Source organism: Balaenoptera physalus, assembly GCF_965194825.1.
Source record: "Balaenoptera physalus genome assembly, chromosome: 2".
Taxonomy (NCBI): domain Eukaryota; kingdom Metazoa; phylum Chordata; class Mammalia; order Artiodactyla; family Balaenopteridae; genus Balaenoptera; species Balaenoptera physalus.
In genome coordinates, this window is record NC_138883.1 from 110,013,415 (window position 1) to 110,030,487 (window position 17,073).

Genomic DNA, 17,073 nt, shown 5'->3' on the forward strand with positions numbered 1-17,073 from the left:
AACAGATATTCTCTACTCAGCATTATACTTGTTTCTAGAGTAATTTAAGAGTTTGAGGATTCTGGAAACACCTCTTAATAGCAGCAAGGGCTACAGTGCAAGACATGATCTAGTTAGAACATATTCTAAAATGACGGTCACATGTGCATCTGCTAAATACAAAATAAGAGGTACAGATCATTAAGTGATGATATTCTTCAGAGGGAGAAGAATATTCTAGTCCTTATGGGGGTTGGGGAAACTTCAGGAAAGATGGGACTTGATCTGGACCCTGGAGGGTGGGAGAACAGCCTGTGAGCAGGGAAAAGGCTGGGTGGAGAGCATAACTCCAGGGAGAGAACAGCTTAAGCCAGGGAGCAGAGGCAGGGCAGAGTGAGGGGGAGACAAGCTGCTTGACTCAAGTATATCCTTTGTGCTGAGAAGCTGTCTGCAGTAAGATGGAAGGGGTAGATCGGGGTGGAGCTGGGGAGGGTGCTGAACTTCAGGCTGAGTGCTAACGCCATTCAGTAGGCAGAGAAAGCCCTGAAGGGGTCTGAAGGGATGGGGTGAGGGTAGGAAAATGGGGATATTAGGAAAGCCAGTCTATGCATGCTTCAACAAACTGCATAATCCAGGACCTTTCCATCAGCAGTCCATGGGTCTGTGCCCATGTGGCCGCATCTGAGCCTGGGGCAAGGGGCTGGGTAGGTGGGGATTGTAGTAATTGGTCTACATGGAGTCCCCACAATGACACTAGTATTATTTTTTAAAGGTGTCCACTATCCTCTCAAAACGACTTCATCCTTGCCCATAGCGTCAATAATCTAATACTCACACATTAAATTCTCCAGTTCTCTTCTAAGATCAAACTCACAACACAACTGCCCTTCAGGCATGTCCTCCAAGATGTCTCAAGGGTGCCTCAAACTCAACATACCCAAAGTGAACCCTGATCTTCCCCTCCCCCAAACTGCTCCTCCTCCTCCGGTATTCCTTGTCTCAAGGACCGTCTAAGGGGCACACAAGCTTGGGACTCATCCCCGATACTTTCTTCTCCTTCACTGCCACCCATCTCAAATCCCTGCCAGGTTTTCTCTCCTAAATCTCTGGAATCTAGCCATTTCATGCTACCTCCACTGCTACCGTGGAAATCCAAGCCCCCATTATCTCTCACTCGGACAACTGACGTCCATGTATCCTCTCATGCCTTATGATTCTGTTCCACACACTGGGATGAAAATGATCATTTCAAAACAGCACACTAAGCCATTTCCACTGTTTAAAAGCCTCCAGTGGTTCCCACCTACTCTCAGAGTAAAAGCAAACTCCTGACAAGGGATTCTAAAGCCTTACAGTGTCTGGCCCCTTCTCCTTCACTTGCTGTCTTACTCTAGCCATGATGGCCTTCAACTTGCCTTGGTCTCTGGGCCCCCCAGAGGGCCTTTGTGTACGCTGCTCTGGATACTTGCTGTGCTCCTCTTTGTCTCTTCCCACTAGTTAATTCTTCAGAGCTCTGCTGAAACAGCATTTCCTCAAAGCTTTCCCTGACCCCCGAACTTGAATCAATCCAACTAGTACAGTGGTTTTCAAGATTTTTTTTCTACTGTGCCCCATAGAATGAAATATATTTGACTTTGTGACCTAGCATATACATACATAAACTGAATGATAATTCTTACCCTTACTATATGATATATAGATATTTTGTATTATTTCACCTAAAAGCATTACAGAACACTGTTTGAGGGAAAAAAAGGGTGGGGGGGCCTAAATCAATCTAATGGAACCGTAGCTCTCCTTCAAAGCACTTGGCACATTTTTTATGATTGTTGGATTAATATCTATCTCCCTCAAAACCTGCATTAGGGAGTATTTGGTATTTTGCTCACCATTAGAGCCCTTGTACTTATTAGCAAATTATCTGAGCCTCAACAGGCACTTAAAAAAATCTGAACAGTGAAAAATATAAATTTGTGACTGAGTACTTTTTCTTTGTAGTGCTTATTACAATTATAACTGACTTTAATTATCTGTATAATCATTAAGCTTCTCTATTCTAGACTAACTGCAGGAGGGCAGGAATCCTGTCTGTTTGCCCCCTTTTTAAGTCTCCAGCGTTTAACATTGTACCTGGAAAATGGTAAATAGAAATCATTTCCCAAGAACACCGTTCAAATCCTGGTAACCACATTCCGGCAAGAATGAGTTAATGAAGTTGGAAAATGTCTACTGCTCTGCATAGTTATCCACTCTAACACCAATTGCCTCAAAGACTTCAATCTTTGCTTCAGAGACTATGAAAAACCCAGTTTATTCCAAAAGGCAAAGGGAAACAAATTCTTCATGGATAGCCAGGTGTGGCAAGTCGGGATCTACTGATGGGTGCACTCAAAAGTAAAAAGTTAATTATGCGGGACCAGCTTATTTGTTATAAGCAATTTTTAAAAAAAATTTAGCTGGAAATACTTGGAAATGTAATCACTAGTCCCTAAATTCTACCACAGCTACTACTTCACAGCATTCACATTCCTTCTATATATATTATTATTTGAATGGAACAAGACATACTTTGTACTTACCTTGTAATTCCCAGGATAGCTTCTCTGTGGACAAAACTTGTAGAAGTGAATTGCTACAACAGATGGTATAATCTCAGCTAAGCTTCTTGATACATCCTTGCACGAAAGTCACGTGGACATAGGAACATGAATGGTTTTAGAGTGATTAAGTTGGTTGGCTGTAGCAAATTCTTTGACGTCATAAACTCAGGCACTCCCGCTGAACACTCTTAGTATTTAATATACAACTAATCTCTTTCATTTTCCAATCTTCCCTGTATTTACCTGATTTCTTAAAAATAAACGCTTTTGTTAGTTTCTCACAAATCCAGGGTCTCCTGGAAATTTGTCAAGATAAACAAATTTCTTGCATATACGAGATGATGAATCAACACATTTCTAGTTAGTCTTTGAAAGAGTTTAATTCTCTATTTTCATTAATTTATGTTCAATACATAGAGAATATAGGTATAGGTCAGGGATAGGAAATGTGCAAGATAAACTTGGAACAGAATACTGGGATTGAGTGGGAACTCAGGAGTGGAGTTAAAAGAGGCTCCCACTGGCCAAAGGTGAGGCAATCAATAAAAAAAGATAATAACAATGGATTGAAAGACAAATACATTTAGATCTGAGTTCATAATGATACTTAAAAAAAACATTCACTGGTAACTTTTGGAGGATGCCATGGAACTACCTCATTATTTTGAAAACTAGTAAATAAAATCATGTATTTATTTTTTTGCCTTTCCTATACAAATTGTACCCCAGGGTAACCAAATAGTTGATGAGGGGATGTTTCTCCTTTTAGTATGTTCCAGCTGATAATTAAAGAAAGAAGGGCATAATTAAACTATCACTATTTTGCAAATCCAAATGAGTGAGTCTAGGTCTTGAATGTCAATGGCTGCTAAGATCACAAAATAAGACAACCAATTAGTCCTCCTAAATGGAGTACACACCAGGTCTATGAAATACTCTTGCCAGAAAATCCCGATCTTAATGTCATCAAACCTTTAGATCAGCGTGGTCCAATAGAAACATGTGAACCACATGTGTAATTGTACATGTCAAGTCAAACTCAATTTCAGTTCAAACTCAATTTCAAGTCCCCAATAACCATACATGGCTACCATATTAGACAGTACAGCTCTGTCTAATCATTATATTACAGGAATAGAGGCACATGTAATCACAAGGATGCAGTTAGCAAAATCCAGACTGGGAACTCTTTAGGAAAAAAATGATCTGATTTCTTCAAGTAATAAACTGCAAGGGAGTGAAAGTGCAACAGTACATAGGAGGAAGGAGAGAGAGACCTACGGGTTATCAGAAACTTAAGAGACACATCAACCAACAACAATGCATAGATTGCATCCAGATCTTGATTTGGAACAAAGTGTAAAACACACATTTATGAGATAATTTAAACATTGACTATTTGATGATACTAAGGAGTTATTCATTTCTTTAGGTGCAATAATAGCAGTGGTTAAATTTTTAAAATGTCTTAGAGCTACATAAACACTTATGAAGTAATATGGCATCTGAGATTTGCCTCAAAATAATCCAGTGTGATTGGTAGGGGTACAGATAAAACAAGATTGGTCAAGAGTTGACCATTATTTGAAGCCAGATGATGAAAAAAATTATACCATTCTCTTTATTTTTTAATATTTGAAATTTTCCATACTTAAAAAGACTGTGGGATAAGATTACAATGATACTGTCCATGCTCTCAGAAGTACAATTCATTAAAGACACTACTATAAGTCTTTCTTGGGACATCCCTGGTGGTCCAGTGGGTAAGACTCCAAGCTCACAATGCAGGGGGCCCAGGTTCGATCCCTGATCAGGGAACTAGATCCCGCATGCATGCCACGACTAAGAGTTTGCATGCCACAACTAAGAAGCCCGCATGCAGCAACTAAAAAGATCCCACACACCCCAATGAAGATCCTGCGTGTCTCAAATAAGACCCAGAGCAGCCAAAATAAATAAATATATTTTAAAAGTCTTTCTTTCTGAACCTATAAAGCAGGGGTCCCCAACACCCCCCCCCCGCCCCCCCGGGCTGCACAGCAGGAGGTGAGCAGCCAGCGAGCGAGTGAGCAAAGCTTCATCTGCCGCTCCCCATGGCTCGCATTACAGCCTGAACCATCTCCACCCCGGCTCCCCTCCCCAACACTGGTCCCTAGAAAAACTGTCTCCACGAAACCAGTCCCTGGTGCCAAAAAGGTTGGGGACCGCTGCCATAAAGTACCAGTGGCTGCTGCCACCACCACTACACAGGGCAATAAACTAGGAAAAACTTAACAAAAGACCAAACAAATAATAAAAATAATGCTCACTTTATTAAAACTTTGCAGAAGCTGAATGAGAGGAAAGAGGGAATGGTTTTTTCCACCTGAGGTTAAATGCTTTCTCTTCCTTGGGTTCTGCTGCCTGAGTTTTCCTGAGTCCCTGCTCCACACTCCCTAACCCCATCAATGCAGGTATCTTAGTGGCAAGGCTGTCTGGACACCAAACATACATTGTACAATTCATCTTTTATTTCTACTCTTCCTGCATCTCGTGAGAAAATGGTGGAGATTTATAACAAAAGGGCACACAGGCCTACGGGGTTATGTGAGGCTAATCACATCAGATTCTGAGGTTTATGAGCTTAGAAACACTTTAGAGGAGCGCTGGCCCTCATACCCTGTTAACTCTGTAATGCATAATATATAAACTTAACAGTGCAAATGAAACAACAAAAAAGGGACAAATGTGTTAGCATCTTGTACCCAAGAGCTTCCAAGTACATGAAATCACTTCCAAAGTTGAGATGTCCTTTCCTGCTTATCCAGAGTTGGATACCGCATAAAAAGTTTGGTGCTTGAGACGCACCTTCCGGTAGCAAATGCCTAGTTAATAAATTTGAACTTTGCAGTAAATGTCTTTCATCAATGTGAAAGAGTGTGTAGTGATTTGGGAGGCAACAAATTGGGGGCAAAGGCTCAAACTAAAAAATAAAAATGATATTTATTTAGCTTTTTGGAAATATAAATAACATAATAAATGACAAAAAGGAAAACAAAATAAAACAAAAAACCTGACATGTTATATGACTGATCATCTCCAGGCACAACAGCATTTATTAATGAGTATAAAAAATAAATTTTATTATTTTTATCTGCTTTTCCCCCAGCTTAAACTACATGTATATTTTTGGAAGCTTGAGTTCCTAACAAAATTCCACAATTTCCACTATACCGGCTCCCACAATGTGACTGAGTGAGGTTAATCAAGGTCCCACTCCCATAAGGAAATTAATTTTTATCCTTGTGGATTCTGAACAACCAGACCTCTAGGAACTTAAAAAGCAGGTGCTTTCATTAGGATCCTTCTAACATGGGGAAAATGCAGCCATCATCCATTAAAACACAGTCCAGTTTGGGTACAGGTACTCTTCAGGCTTTCCAAGTTCTCCACTTGACTACCAGACAAGGCCACCAGCTTTTCTGGTAGCCCAGCCTCTCCAGCTGCACCAAAAGTGGGATTCACAAAACTGAAGATAAAGCATTTCTGACCTTTCTTCCTGGAAGTTAGGAGGCTCTCTGGGTAAGAAAGGTAAGGAGGTTTTGCATCAAGCTTGCCTTAACAAGGAGTACTGGGGGAGGGACTGCTAAATCTACCCAGTGCACACCTGTGTCGAGGGTATGAGTGTATAGCATATACTTATCCATCACCACACAAGAAAGATAAGAGTAAGCTTATAAATCACTCTGGACCAAGCCCCTCAAAACAGAGGCGAATTTCATGAACCAAGGCCACTGCCTGTCGTAAAAACCTCAGTTCACCTAGGTCCTTTCCTGAAGGACCATATTAATCTCCTGATTCAAGAGGCACCTTGGCCAGGACAGAGGACAGAAGGAAAATGTAACTTCTGGGTAGGTCAATGCCACATGGAGTTTAGAGGTTGTGGTTTAGACTACAGTACAAGACGATGGTGGCGTCACTAATACTTAGAGCTGGAAAGAGCCTTGGCTGGACGACACTCCTGGAGCATCTTTACTAATGCAGCTTAATGGCGGTTGCCCAGATGTCGTTGCTGGGGAGCGGGGGAAGAACCCATCCTTGGGGAACGGAGTTGCCTTTGGGATGATCAGATGGCACCAGGTACTGATCCCAATCATGCCTTAATGAGAACATTACAGAACAACTGTTTATTTTTGTTTCATTCCAAGCACTATGTTAGCAACTAAATATTCTATTTCAGGACTTTGCTTTCAAATGACCGATATGAGTCCATTAAAGAACTTGATTTCTAGAAATTATGCAAAAGACTATTTCTTAAATGTATATATATATAAGTGGGAAAAAACTCCAAAGAACTTACATTTTATGGATAACCAAATAATTAATATATAGTCGATCCTCATTATTTGCAGATTCTGTATTTGCAAATTTGGCTATTCACTAAAATTTATTTGTAACCTGCAAATCATTACTCATGGTGCTTCCATGGTTACCTGCCAACACGCACAGAGCAGTGAAAAGTCTGAGTCACCAAAAGGCATGTTCCCAACTGTGGCAGAACAAGGTGACACTCTGCCTTCTTGTTTTCAGCTCCCCTACTGTAAACAAGTATCCTTTTTGTAGTCTGTTTAGTACCACGTTCTTCAAATTTTTGTGCTTTCTATTGGCATTTTGCTGTTTAAAATGGCTCCCGAGTACAGTGCTGGAGTGCTATAGCTAGCATTAGAAGGCTGTGATATGCCTTATGGAGAACACATGTATGTTAGATAAGCTACCTTCAGGCATGAGTTATAGTGCCATTAGCTATGAGTTCAATGTTGATGAATCAACAGTATGTATTAAATAAGGTGTCTTTAAAAAGAAAGACAAGGTTAGGTATTGATCAGTTGATGAAAATGTTGTGGCCAAAGGCTCACAGGAGCTTAGCTCTGTATTTCCTTCAGGAGCAGCAGTTCAGTATTCTCTAATTCAGCATTTGCAGTTTTATAGAATATAGCTGCTGTAAATAATGAGAACCCACTGTAATATATTTAAAGGCTAAAACTTGTATATTAACCAGAAATACACTTTTCCCAGAACAGCGCTAAAGAGTACTGTTGGACCTTGGAAGGATCCTCAGAGAGCACTTAGTTCAGTGGTTTTTCAAATCAGGCTTTGAAGACACTTAGGCCCCAAGTAGATGCTTTGGGGAGTCTAGAAATAACAAAGTGCTTCCAGTCAATAACACATTTAAACTGCCTGTGGAACCCATTCATTCATTCTGTTATACAAACTGATTTTTCAAAAGATTACATTTGGGAGGGTACTACTGTTCACATTTGAAGGCCACAGTCTAGTCCATCATTTTCACCTTGTAGGTGAGGAAAGTGAGACTCAGAGCTGAAAACTTTACCCAGCTCATTAGTAACTACAGATTAAGGTGAGACTCCTTGTTCCTAGCTCTCTTGGCTTTGACCTGTAAGAACTCACAAGTCAGTGTGGGTCTTTGTTAACAGTCTCCACAGATGAGTATACAGGGAGGGTTTCTTTTCCTTGGTCTGTTTAGCAGCAGAAGAGAATTAGGAAAAGGAAGTCAATGCTTTAAGTCAACGTTAACAGCTATAGCATGGGATAATACAGAGGGCAAGTCACAACCTGAGTTTCAGTGTCTTCACCTGTTAAAATAAGGACATCTACTTCTCAAGAATTGATGAGGACTAAACAAGACGTATGTGGCATGCTTCAAACGTGGAAACATTCTATAAACTCATAAGGAACTAAAAAAAAAAAAAAAAAAGATATAGTAATAGCCCTCAACAACATAAGCACTTTGTCAACTGCTTCTTGCTACCTAAGGGAACGAAAACATGGAGAATGCCCCTCTGACCTTATCTGGATGAGCGCTGGCAGGGAGTGCTCAGCTTGGAGGTAATACTGCCGGAAAGGCTGCAAGAGGTGAGCAAGTGGGAACTCATCTGAAAAAGAAAAGGCACAATACCATGTCATCATGCTTCATATGTACAGCATATTTCTCAAGGCAAAGTGACTTAGTCTATGATTATACAATATGATCAAATGTGTTTCATCTTTATCCTTGATTTCCAGGATATAGTTTATAATTCAAATCCTAAAGGATCCTTCCAATTTGTCGCCTACCACCTCTTAGCTTAGGTGGAGATCATCCATGAGGAAAAGAGCTGTCAATCTAGTATTTTTCTTTTCTCCACTGGTTACAGAGGAACTTACCTGGATCCCCAAATAACTTGGACTCAATTTCACGCTTCTGTAGTAAAAACTTCTCTTTTTCTTTCCTCTGTTTCTTCTCTAATTCTCTTTTCCTCTCTTCCTCTTGTTCTCCTTCCAACATAACTCTGAGGGCTCTCTCTTCAGCTTCATATAATTCAGAGCGTTTTTTAATGAGTTTTCTCAGTCGCTGAAGGTGATGCTCAAAGGTCTCATCTGCCGAGGCTGGAGGACAGACCCCTGGGCAAAGAGATGCAAATGACATTTTAGATACAACTTTTTCTTATCCCCAAATCCATGTTCTAATGAGCAGACTCAAAGTCCTACTTACAGTATGAATTTGGTTAGAGTTTACAAATTCCAACCAGCCTTCAAGGCTCAATTTGATCTTTTTGAGTCTTCAATTAATTTCATCCTAACCTGACTTTCACTAACTCCTCTTTCTGTATCACACTACTTAACCTTTGATTTTGTTTATTTCTTAATGGTTTTGATCCTTCAGTTGGAGAATTCCTCTACTAAAGGGAGGAATTGTCTTTTACTTCTTCACTGTGAAATTCCTACAGCACAGACTCCTCGACCCAACTAATAAACAATTTTTCCTCTGACTGAGTCTGAACTTCTGAGAGCGCACACTTGGACACTGAGGAAGAAATACACTTAACCAACCACAATAACCTCACAGTCTGCTGCTGAGGGCAGGGTGACCAAATGTTTCATTTGTCCAGTTTTAGCACTGAAAACTCAGTGTCCTGGGACACATGTGATGGTTGGTCACCCTGATTTGGAGGTCTGACTCTTTTTTCCCTCAACCACAGCAGCTAAGTAGTTGCAGAATTCACTCTCCTATCTTCATCTCCAAGGCTAACATTCCTTCAGATCATTTTGTCATGATTTCTTGGCTTGAACAAGTTTTCATCTACTCATTCCCACCTATGGAAACTCTACAACTCAAATCCATATTCTACTAAGTTGCCAATTATTTTCCAAATACACACAAAATTCTTATGCACTGAGAAATTTAAGCTGTCACTTTGTTGTTTCATAATAATTTCATGGTTTTATTTCATTTCTTTACCTAGACCAAGGACTGGCAAACCTTTTCCATAAGCGGCCAAACAGTGAATATTTTAGGCTTGTGGGTCATACAATCTCTGCTGCAAGTACTAAAATCTCTCAGTACAGCAAAAATACACAGACACGCCATCAGCCCCAAAGTGCCTCCAGACCCCTGAGAAGGTGTGGCCTGCTCCCATCTCGGTGTGCTGGCCTGCACCACCCGCGCTCATCCCCCTCAGCCTTTCATGGATCCCTCCTGACCACCACGACACACTCCCTCTGAAACGGCACCCCCACCAATCCTCCTCCAGACCCCCTGAGACGACATGATCTAGGTTCCCTCTACCTCTACCATTACTTCTCCAGTTCCTGCAGCTCCTAGATACCAATGCCTTCTCCGTTATTCCCCTTTAGCCACCCACACCTTAGGGCCTCGCGCAGCCTTTGGACCTTGGCATGATCAGAAAAAAGTTTCCACCTCTGAAGTCTTAAACCCAATTATTCTCTTCTCTGACTTTCTACCCGAAACTCTGTCAGCTTCACTAAAACCTCCAATCTAATATGTAAGATTTCACCAAAACATGTGGTTGCGCCTTAAGCAAAACCCCAATAGACCTGTGCTCTGTGCTCACCTGCCAAATGCAGACTCATTTGATTATGTGACCTAGTGCCAGTGTATAGTTACATCAGCTCAGCCCATAATGGCACCTCCCTACAGCCATACTCCCATGCGTCTCTTGTTGGCTCTCACTCATTCCTCACAACAGTTATTTCAAACATTCACTTCCCTCCTAAAGCCTTACTTCTCTACTCTTAGCAAACCACCTAGCATTTTCCCTAGAGAAAAGAGGCCATCAGGCAGGAAATCCCTTAACTTTTTGCCGCTGACTTCACTCATCTGCATTACTACCCATCCTTGCCCTCTTCGCTTTCATTTCAGTGGAAAATGGGTCCTTCTCCACTTAGTTAATTCCTCCATCTGGGATCTGAATCTCCCTACTTCCTGCAGGACCTCAGGCCATTAACTATCCCTCCTGCTTCTCTTCACAGGCAAACTTTTAATAAGCTGGACTCACTGTCTGCTTTTCTTATCTCCTATTCCCTCTTTGATCTAGTCTAGTCTGGCTTCTACCCATACCACTCCACTGAAATGCACCCAGCACCAGTCACTAATAATCTGTTGGGTACTAATTCCCATGGATGTTTATTAATCTTTATATTACTTGATAATAATAATAATAAACACTTATACAGCATTTACTACATGCCAGGACTGTTTTAAACACTTTATGCACATCTACTAATTTAATCATTGCAACACCCCGTGGATCGGTACCATCACTATTCCCTTCTTACAGGTGAGGAAAAACCAAGGCACAGAGAAGTTTAAGTAACCTGCCCAATATTATGCAATCTCTCTGAGCATTTGCCACTTTCCAGAAAAATTAAGGGGTCTACACTTTCCTCCTATCTCTGACCTCTCTTGATATCTTTTGTGGCCTCCTCCTTACCCATCTTGATTTTGACATTCCCTAGGATTTTGTCTTTTTGGGCCTCATCTCACACTACACAATCTTCTCAAGGTCAGTCCTACTTACAGCTACATGCTGATAAACTCTTATCCAGGATGTACCACAGGCACCACAAACACAACAGGTCCCAAACTGAACTCATCAGCCCCAAGCCTGTTCCCCCTCTTGTTTTCCTGGTCAATTAGAATGGTATCATCACTCATTCAATAGATCAAGCTAGAACCTGAAAGTCATTTTTTTCCTTCAGCTCCCACATGCTGAGTTCCCCCAAGTTATTTACTTATATGTATACACACACACACACACACGCACACACTCTACTCACATCTCTTAAATCTGTTTACTTTTCTCCAACTCACCATCTGACCCTTAGTTCACACTCCCATATTATCCCTGCCCAGACAGCAATAGCCCTATCAGTCTCTCTTTTTTCCTCCCTCCTAGAAGCCCCAAACTTTTCTCTACTCTGCCAGCACTGATCTTTGTCATCTCTGCTTAAAATCTTTCAATGGTTCCACTCAGCTTTAAGCATAGGTGAGAAGTCTAGCCTAGCAAATAAGACACTTTGAGACATGGCCCTGCTTACATAACCAGCTTCATTTTCTCAGCACAGTGAGAGAAGTTAGAAAGTTGCTCTTTTTCTTTTAAAGTATCCAACAAAACCAGTTACTAGATACTAAATCGTTTTACATTCAAGTCAGTTAACTCCACAGAGCCTGCTTATTTTAGATCTTAATTTCTCCTAAAATTTCTTCCTTCTTTCAGACCAAAGTGAGGAAGACTAATAGAAATTATGTTGTACAATAAATTCACTTGGCATAAGTTTACTGAACACTCAGCTCACGGAGGACATGAAGTAAGGGAATATGAAATAGTAGCCCTCAGGTTTTGCATTATTATAAGGAAGAGATAGAGGTAGACACAGTAGATGCAAACTCCCTCTGATTCATGAATGCTTTGTGGGGTCATCTGATTCTGAGACCTGAATCTGAATCAGCCAGTCTGGAGGCTGGCATGTAGAAGTTAATCATTTAGCTAGTGAATGAGCCTGACTGAATGCACATGTCCCAGTGACATTTTATTAAGGATCTGAGCAGCAGTTTTCAATTATATTTTAAACCACACAGGGCAAATCATTTGCTATTGTGGTACTTGCTTATTTGTGTACTCTCAAATATCCCTGGTGAATGTCAATGGCTGAAAGCCTACTAAATAAGGCAGCATGTTGTTCAAGCCAGGTGCAAATGAGAAGGAGCAGTAGGTCACCTCAGCCCAGATCAGGGAAGGATGGAATTTACTGTATTTACTTTTGAAGGACAGTGAGAGCTAAAAATGGCAAAGATGGTACTGAAGGCCCTCCAGACAAACAGACTGGCAAGAGCAAAGATGCAGTAAGGCAAAATGGAAAGCACAACTGGGGAACTTCTAGAAAACCAGTGCTCCCTCTAGAGGCAAGAGGAAACCACTGAGGTTCTCTGAGTCCAAAAGTGACATGCAGGTAAGCCAGGGACACCCATGCAGTCTGCAGGGCACTCCCTGCCCCGTCCAACCATTCACACTTCTACAATATCAATGTTTCAGGTTTGAAATGTATATGAAGGAGCATGCTAAGTTTTCAACACCTTCTGAAGCACCAAGTAAAGATAGAATAGCTTTCACCTTGGTATATGGGCAAAGTTGACCAGCCACGCCAACCTCACTCAGAAAACTGTGGCCAGGAATGCCTGGGGTGGCAATGATGAGTCAAGAGGAAGACAGTGCAGGACTTCCCTGGTGGCACACTGGTTAAGAATCCGCCTGCCAATGCAGGGGCCATGGGTTCGATCCCTGGTCCAAGAAGATCCCACATGCCTCAGAGCAACTAAGCCCGTGTGCCACAACTACTGAGCTTGCGAGCCACAACTACTGAGCCTGTGAGCCACAACTACTGAGCACACGTGCCACAATTACTGAAGCCTGTGAGCCTAGAGCCGGTGCTCTGCCACAATAGAAGCCACCACAATGGGAAGTCCATGCACTGCAACAAAGAGTAGCCCCGCTCACCGCAACTAGAGAAAGCCCGTGCGCAGCAACACAGCCAAAAATAAATAAATAAATTAAAAAAAAAAAAAAAGAGGCAGACAGTGCGGTGGGTTCCCACATCCTTTTCAATCTTGGCTACCAGGGATAAATATCTTCAGAGGCTTTCTACATCAAAAGTTCTGAGGTACTGCTGATAAGCTTAGTTACCCTACTGGGTGAAAATAATGAAGTATCAAGCATTTTTCCTTCAACAGTTTTGGGGAGGAGGGGGATAGGGTAAAGAATGGAAAGAAATGCAAAGCCATGGTTACCTTTCCTTGCTGCAGCCTCTTTCCTGAGTTTCCTCAATTTCTCCAAGGCCCGAAGAATGTCCACCATTCTTTTGGTGTCTGCTTGTTTTTTCCTCACTTCAGATAGGACACCATCAGCAGCAGCTTTAAGTTCCTGCTCCTGGAGAAGAAAGAGAGCCCATGAGACCCAGTATGGAACCTTATGAGGAACAACCTTACAGTGGAGAAAATCTGCCTGGCCGTGAGATTTCAGGTGATCAGACAGTCCCAAGGTTAAGAAAGACTCTACTGGATCTACATCCCAATTTCCTGGGCCATGCACAACTCCCCTCTACATTGGTCCAGCCAAGGGATTATCTTCTCTGCAACTTCCATGTGGGCTCTTGCCTTTGTTTCTTCCTCAGAATTTCTCAAAGTGTGGTTCAAGGAACATCTGCATCCAACTTACCTTGTTAAGTTGGGGCTCTCTTATTAAAAATGCAGACTCCTGGATCCAAAGATTCAGACTACCAGGGAAGATAAAGAATGGGGTTGGAAAGGCCTAGGACTCTACAATGTTCTCAGTAATAACCTAAGCACGGTTTGTGCCCCGATGCTCTAAAGTCTCAAGGATCTCTTTGATATGACAGCCTTTTAAACATCTGAAGACCCAATCGTACTCTTAAGTTGGTTCACATGTAAGCTAAATAACCCTGGTTCCTCAAGTCACTACTCACAGGACTCTGTCTCCAGTACCCTCACAGTGCGTGGTAGGGAGGATCCTTTTGCCTAAAAGCTCTTTTCCTATCTGTCAAATAAGCACTATAGTTTCACCATTACAGACACCCATGCTGTTTCAGTCTTTTGTTTCTGGAACTGCATATGCTGCTTTCACTTAGCTTTGACATTTCCTACAAGACTCAGCTGAGATGTCACCATATCATCTGGGAAGCCTTCCTTGATACCTTCCCCCAGTGGATTAGATATTCCTTCTCTGGGCTTTTATAGCACCTACAGTTGAAATCCTAACACACACCATGCTATACAGACATGATCCCCCGTGGTGCTCTAAGCCCCTCAAAGACAAGCACTATGTCCTATTCACCTCTATTTCCAGCACTCAGCAGTGGGCCTGCCATAATGGGCCCTCATTAAATGTCTGGTGAACTGACTCAAATTCCCTTAGATTAAGGCATTGCCTCCAAGTACTCTCCTTTAAAGCGCTGATATATTCCTGGAGGTGTGAAGACAAAGCTTGCCATCAATATACTTTAGAGGGGAGATGGATCAGACTCCAGGGCTGTAGCAGACACAAGGAGGACACAAGCTGTACCAGCTGGTTGTGGAGAGTGGAGGGAGAGGGGAAGTCCCTAGAGGCATTCAAAAGTAATGAGAATGCCTTAACTATTTGACCGATTTCCAGTTTCACCCTGGCCCTCTACTTAAGTTAAAATTTGAGATCAGTAGGCTTTGGAATCGAGCAATCTGGGCTCAAATCAGGAGTGAAACTGCCACAAACCGGTTGTGTGACTGTTGGCAAGTTAACCTCTCTATGCCTCAATTTCCTAATCTGTAAAATTGGGATAATACTGCCTACCTCTCAGATTGTTACAAGGTCTGGCTTAGGTAAGGACCTTAGCATAGTGCCTAGTATATAGTAAGTGCTCAAAAATACCATCGTTGAACTTGGGATATTGTTGAACTTGTAAATAAAGGAATCCTGGGAAAATCATCACTAGTGCCCCATCAGCCAATTAGGGTATATGTTCCTTGAGAAAAGGCCCCAAGTTCTCTTTATTTTGTATTCTTAAAATCACCTAGAGCAGGACAAGACGCAAGGACCCAGATTCTTGTTCGTCTTGAATGTTACCAAGTGGACAGAATGCTGGAGCAGAAAACAGATCTGTCATCCCTGCAAAACCACTATGCAATCCTATACTTTGTATTTATGGGACTTTGCACCGCACCTAGAGCATTTGTGTTGTGTACTGTACACCATTAACACGCAACCAATACGGAAATATAAGGTCGGAAAGGCAAACTATCTTTTTATTTTACGGATGAGGAAAAAGAGGCTTAGCCCTGAGGAATGACAGTGCAAAGCCTCAAGCCCCATCGGGTGTCAAACACCACTACCCCTGCTCCCGTGTGCATCCGCTGCTCTTACCCGCTTCTTCTCCTCCACCTCCTGCACGCACTTGACCCTCCAGCGGTCAATCTCCTGCTCGCGCTCCGCTGCCCGCGTGGCCTCCGCCTCCCGCTCGGCCTCGCGTTCCCAGGCCCTCTCGCGAAGCCGCAGCCGGCGGCGCCGGACCCTCTCCAGCCTGCGCCGCGCCTCGCCCACATAGGCTGCCTGGGTCAGGAGCTGAAGTCGCTGGGCCAGCTCGGCGCGCAGCGGCTGTGCCTCCGCATGCAGCTGTGCCCAGGCCACGCCGTCAGCCTCGGCCTCGCGCAGCGCATGGCCCAGGTCGCGCAGCCGCCGCACCAGGCGCAGGGACCCGCGCAACCGGGCCCGCACCTCGCCCAGGCTGGGGCCGGCGGGCGCGCGCGGGGACACCGGGCAGCCGGCCCGCCGCGGGGTTCCGAACACCGCCTCTAGCCACTGCCGGTCGCGCAGGCGCTGCAGGGCCGCGTCCCCGAGCACGTCGGACGGCGGCGGTGCTTCAGGCCAGCGCGGGCTCCAGGGCGGCCCCGGGCCTGGAGGCGGCGGCCGCGGGCGCTCACCGGCGTCGTTCCCTAGGAAGGGCCGGCACTGAGGCGGCGGGGGAGGCAGCGGCGGTGGCGGCACCTGGTAGAAGGAGCCGCCGCCGCCGCCCCCGCCCCCGCGGGAGGCTTCTCCGGCGGCCCGGGGCTGCAGAGCCAGCGGGGGCTGGAGGAAGGGGGCGGAGGCCCCCGGAAAGGGGCCGGGCCGCTGGGGAAGAGGCGGTGGGAAAGACGGAGAGGGTAGCGGCGGTGGCGGACAGCCGAAGGGAGCGGGAGCCGGCGGCTGCGGGGGCGGCGGGCCCGGGCGACCCGGGGTGAAGAAGGGTGGCAGAGCCATGGCCACCACGGAGGGATTCTGAGAACTGACAGGAATCTGAGTGTTCCCAGAGAAAGTGTCTTCCGGGAGGAAGTGACGTATACCGCGCGCGACAAAAGTGTGACGCACCCGACCCAGGGAGCCCGGCGCATGAATGGGCGTTCATTCAACCCTTCAATTCATAAATACTGTCCTTACTGAGCATTCTAGGTGCGGAGCTAGCCCCTTTGCAGTGCGACTAACAGATACAGTTCCTCTCCTCGTAGAACTACCTATCTAGTAAAGAAAACACATTAATCAAGTAATCCTGCAATCAAATGCAAAAGGGCAGCGGCGAATGTAAGTACTACCAAAGAGGAAAAAAGGGCAAGAAGAGCTTATAGGAAAATTAA

The 17,073-nt window shown here is 43.8% G+C and overlaps 1 protein-coding gene across 1 annotated transcript; it reads right to left on the bottom strand.

Moving 5' to 3' along the window:
- Positions 1-4,869: 4,869 nt before the first annotated feature.
- On the bottom strand, positions 4,870-16,768 carry PDCD7 (programmed cell death 7). The gene is made up of 5 exons (XM_082448179.1): positions 15,830-16,768; positions 13,705-13,843; positions 8,784-9,020; positions 8,425-8,512; positions 4,870-6,717 (listed from the first exon to the last, which is right to left on the bottom strand). The coding sequence occupies exons 1-5, from the start codon at positions 16,700-16,702 to the stop codon at positions 6,594-6,596; spliced, it is 1,461 nt and encodes a 486-aa protein (XP_082304305.1). The 5' UTR covers positions 16,703-16,768; the 3' UTR covers positions 4,870-6,593.
- Positions 16,769-17,073: the final 305 nt, after the last annotated feature.

Excerpts from the sequence above, each read along its gene's own strand:
- PDCD7 (XM_082448179.1), bottom strand. The coding sequence starts at position 16,702 with ATGGCTCTGCCACCCTTCTTCACCCCGGGTCGCCCGGGCCCGCCGCCC. Across the intron at positions 13,844-15,829 it reads AGGTGGAGGAGAAGAAGCGG|GAGCAGGAACTTAAAGCTGC; the intron begins GTAAGAGCAGCG and ends TTTCTTCTCCAG. Across the intron at positions 9,021-13,704 it reads AGAGGCTGCAGCAAGGAAAG|GGGTCTGTCCTCCAGCCTCG; the intron begins GTAACCATGGCT and ends CTCTTTGCCCAG.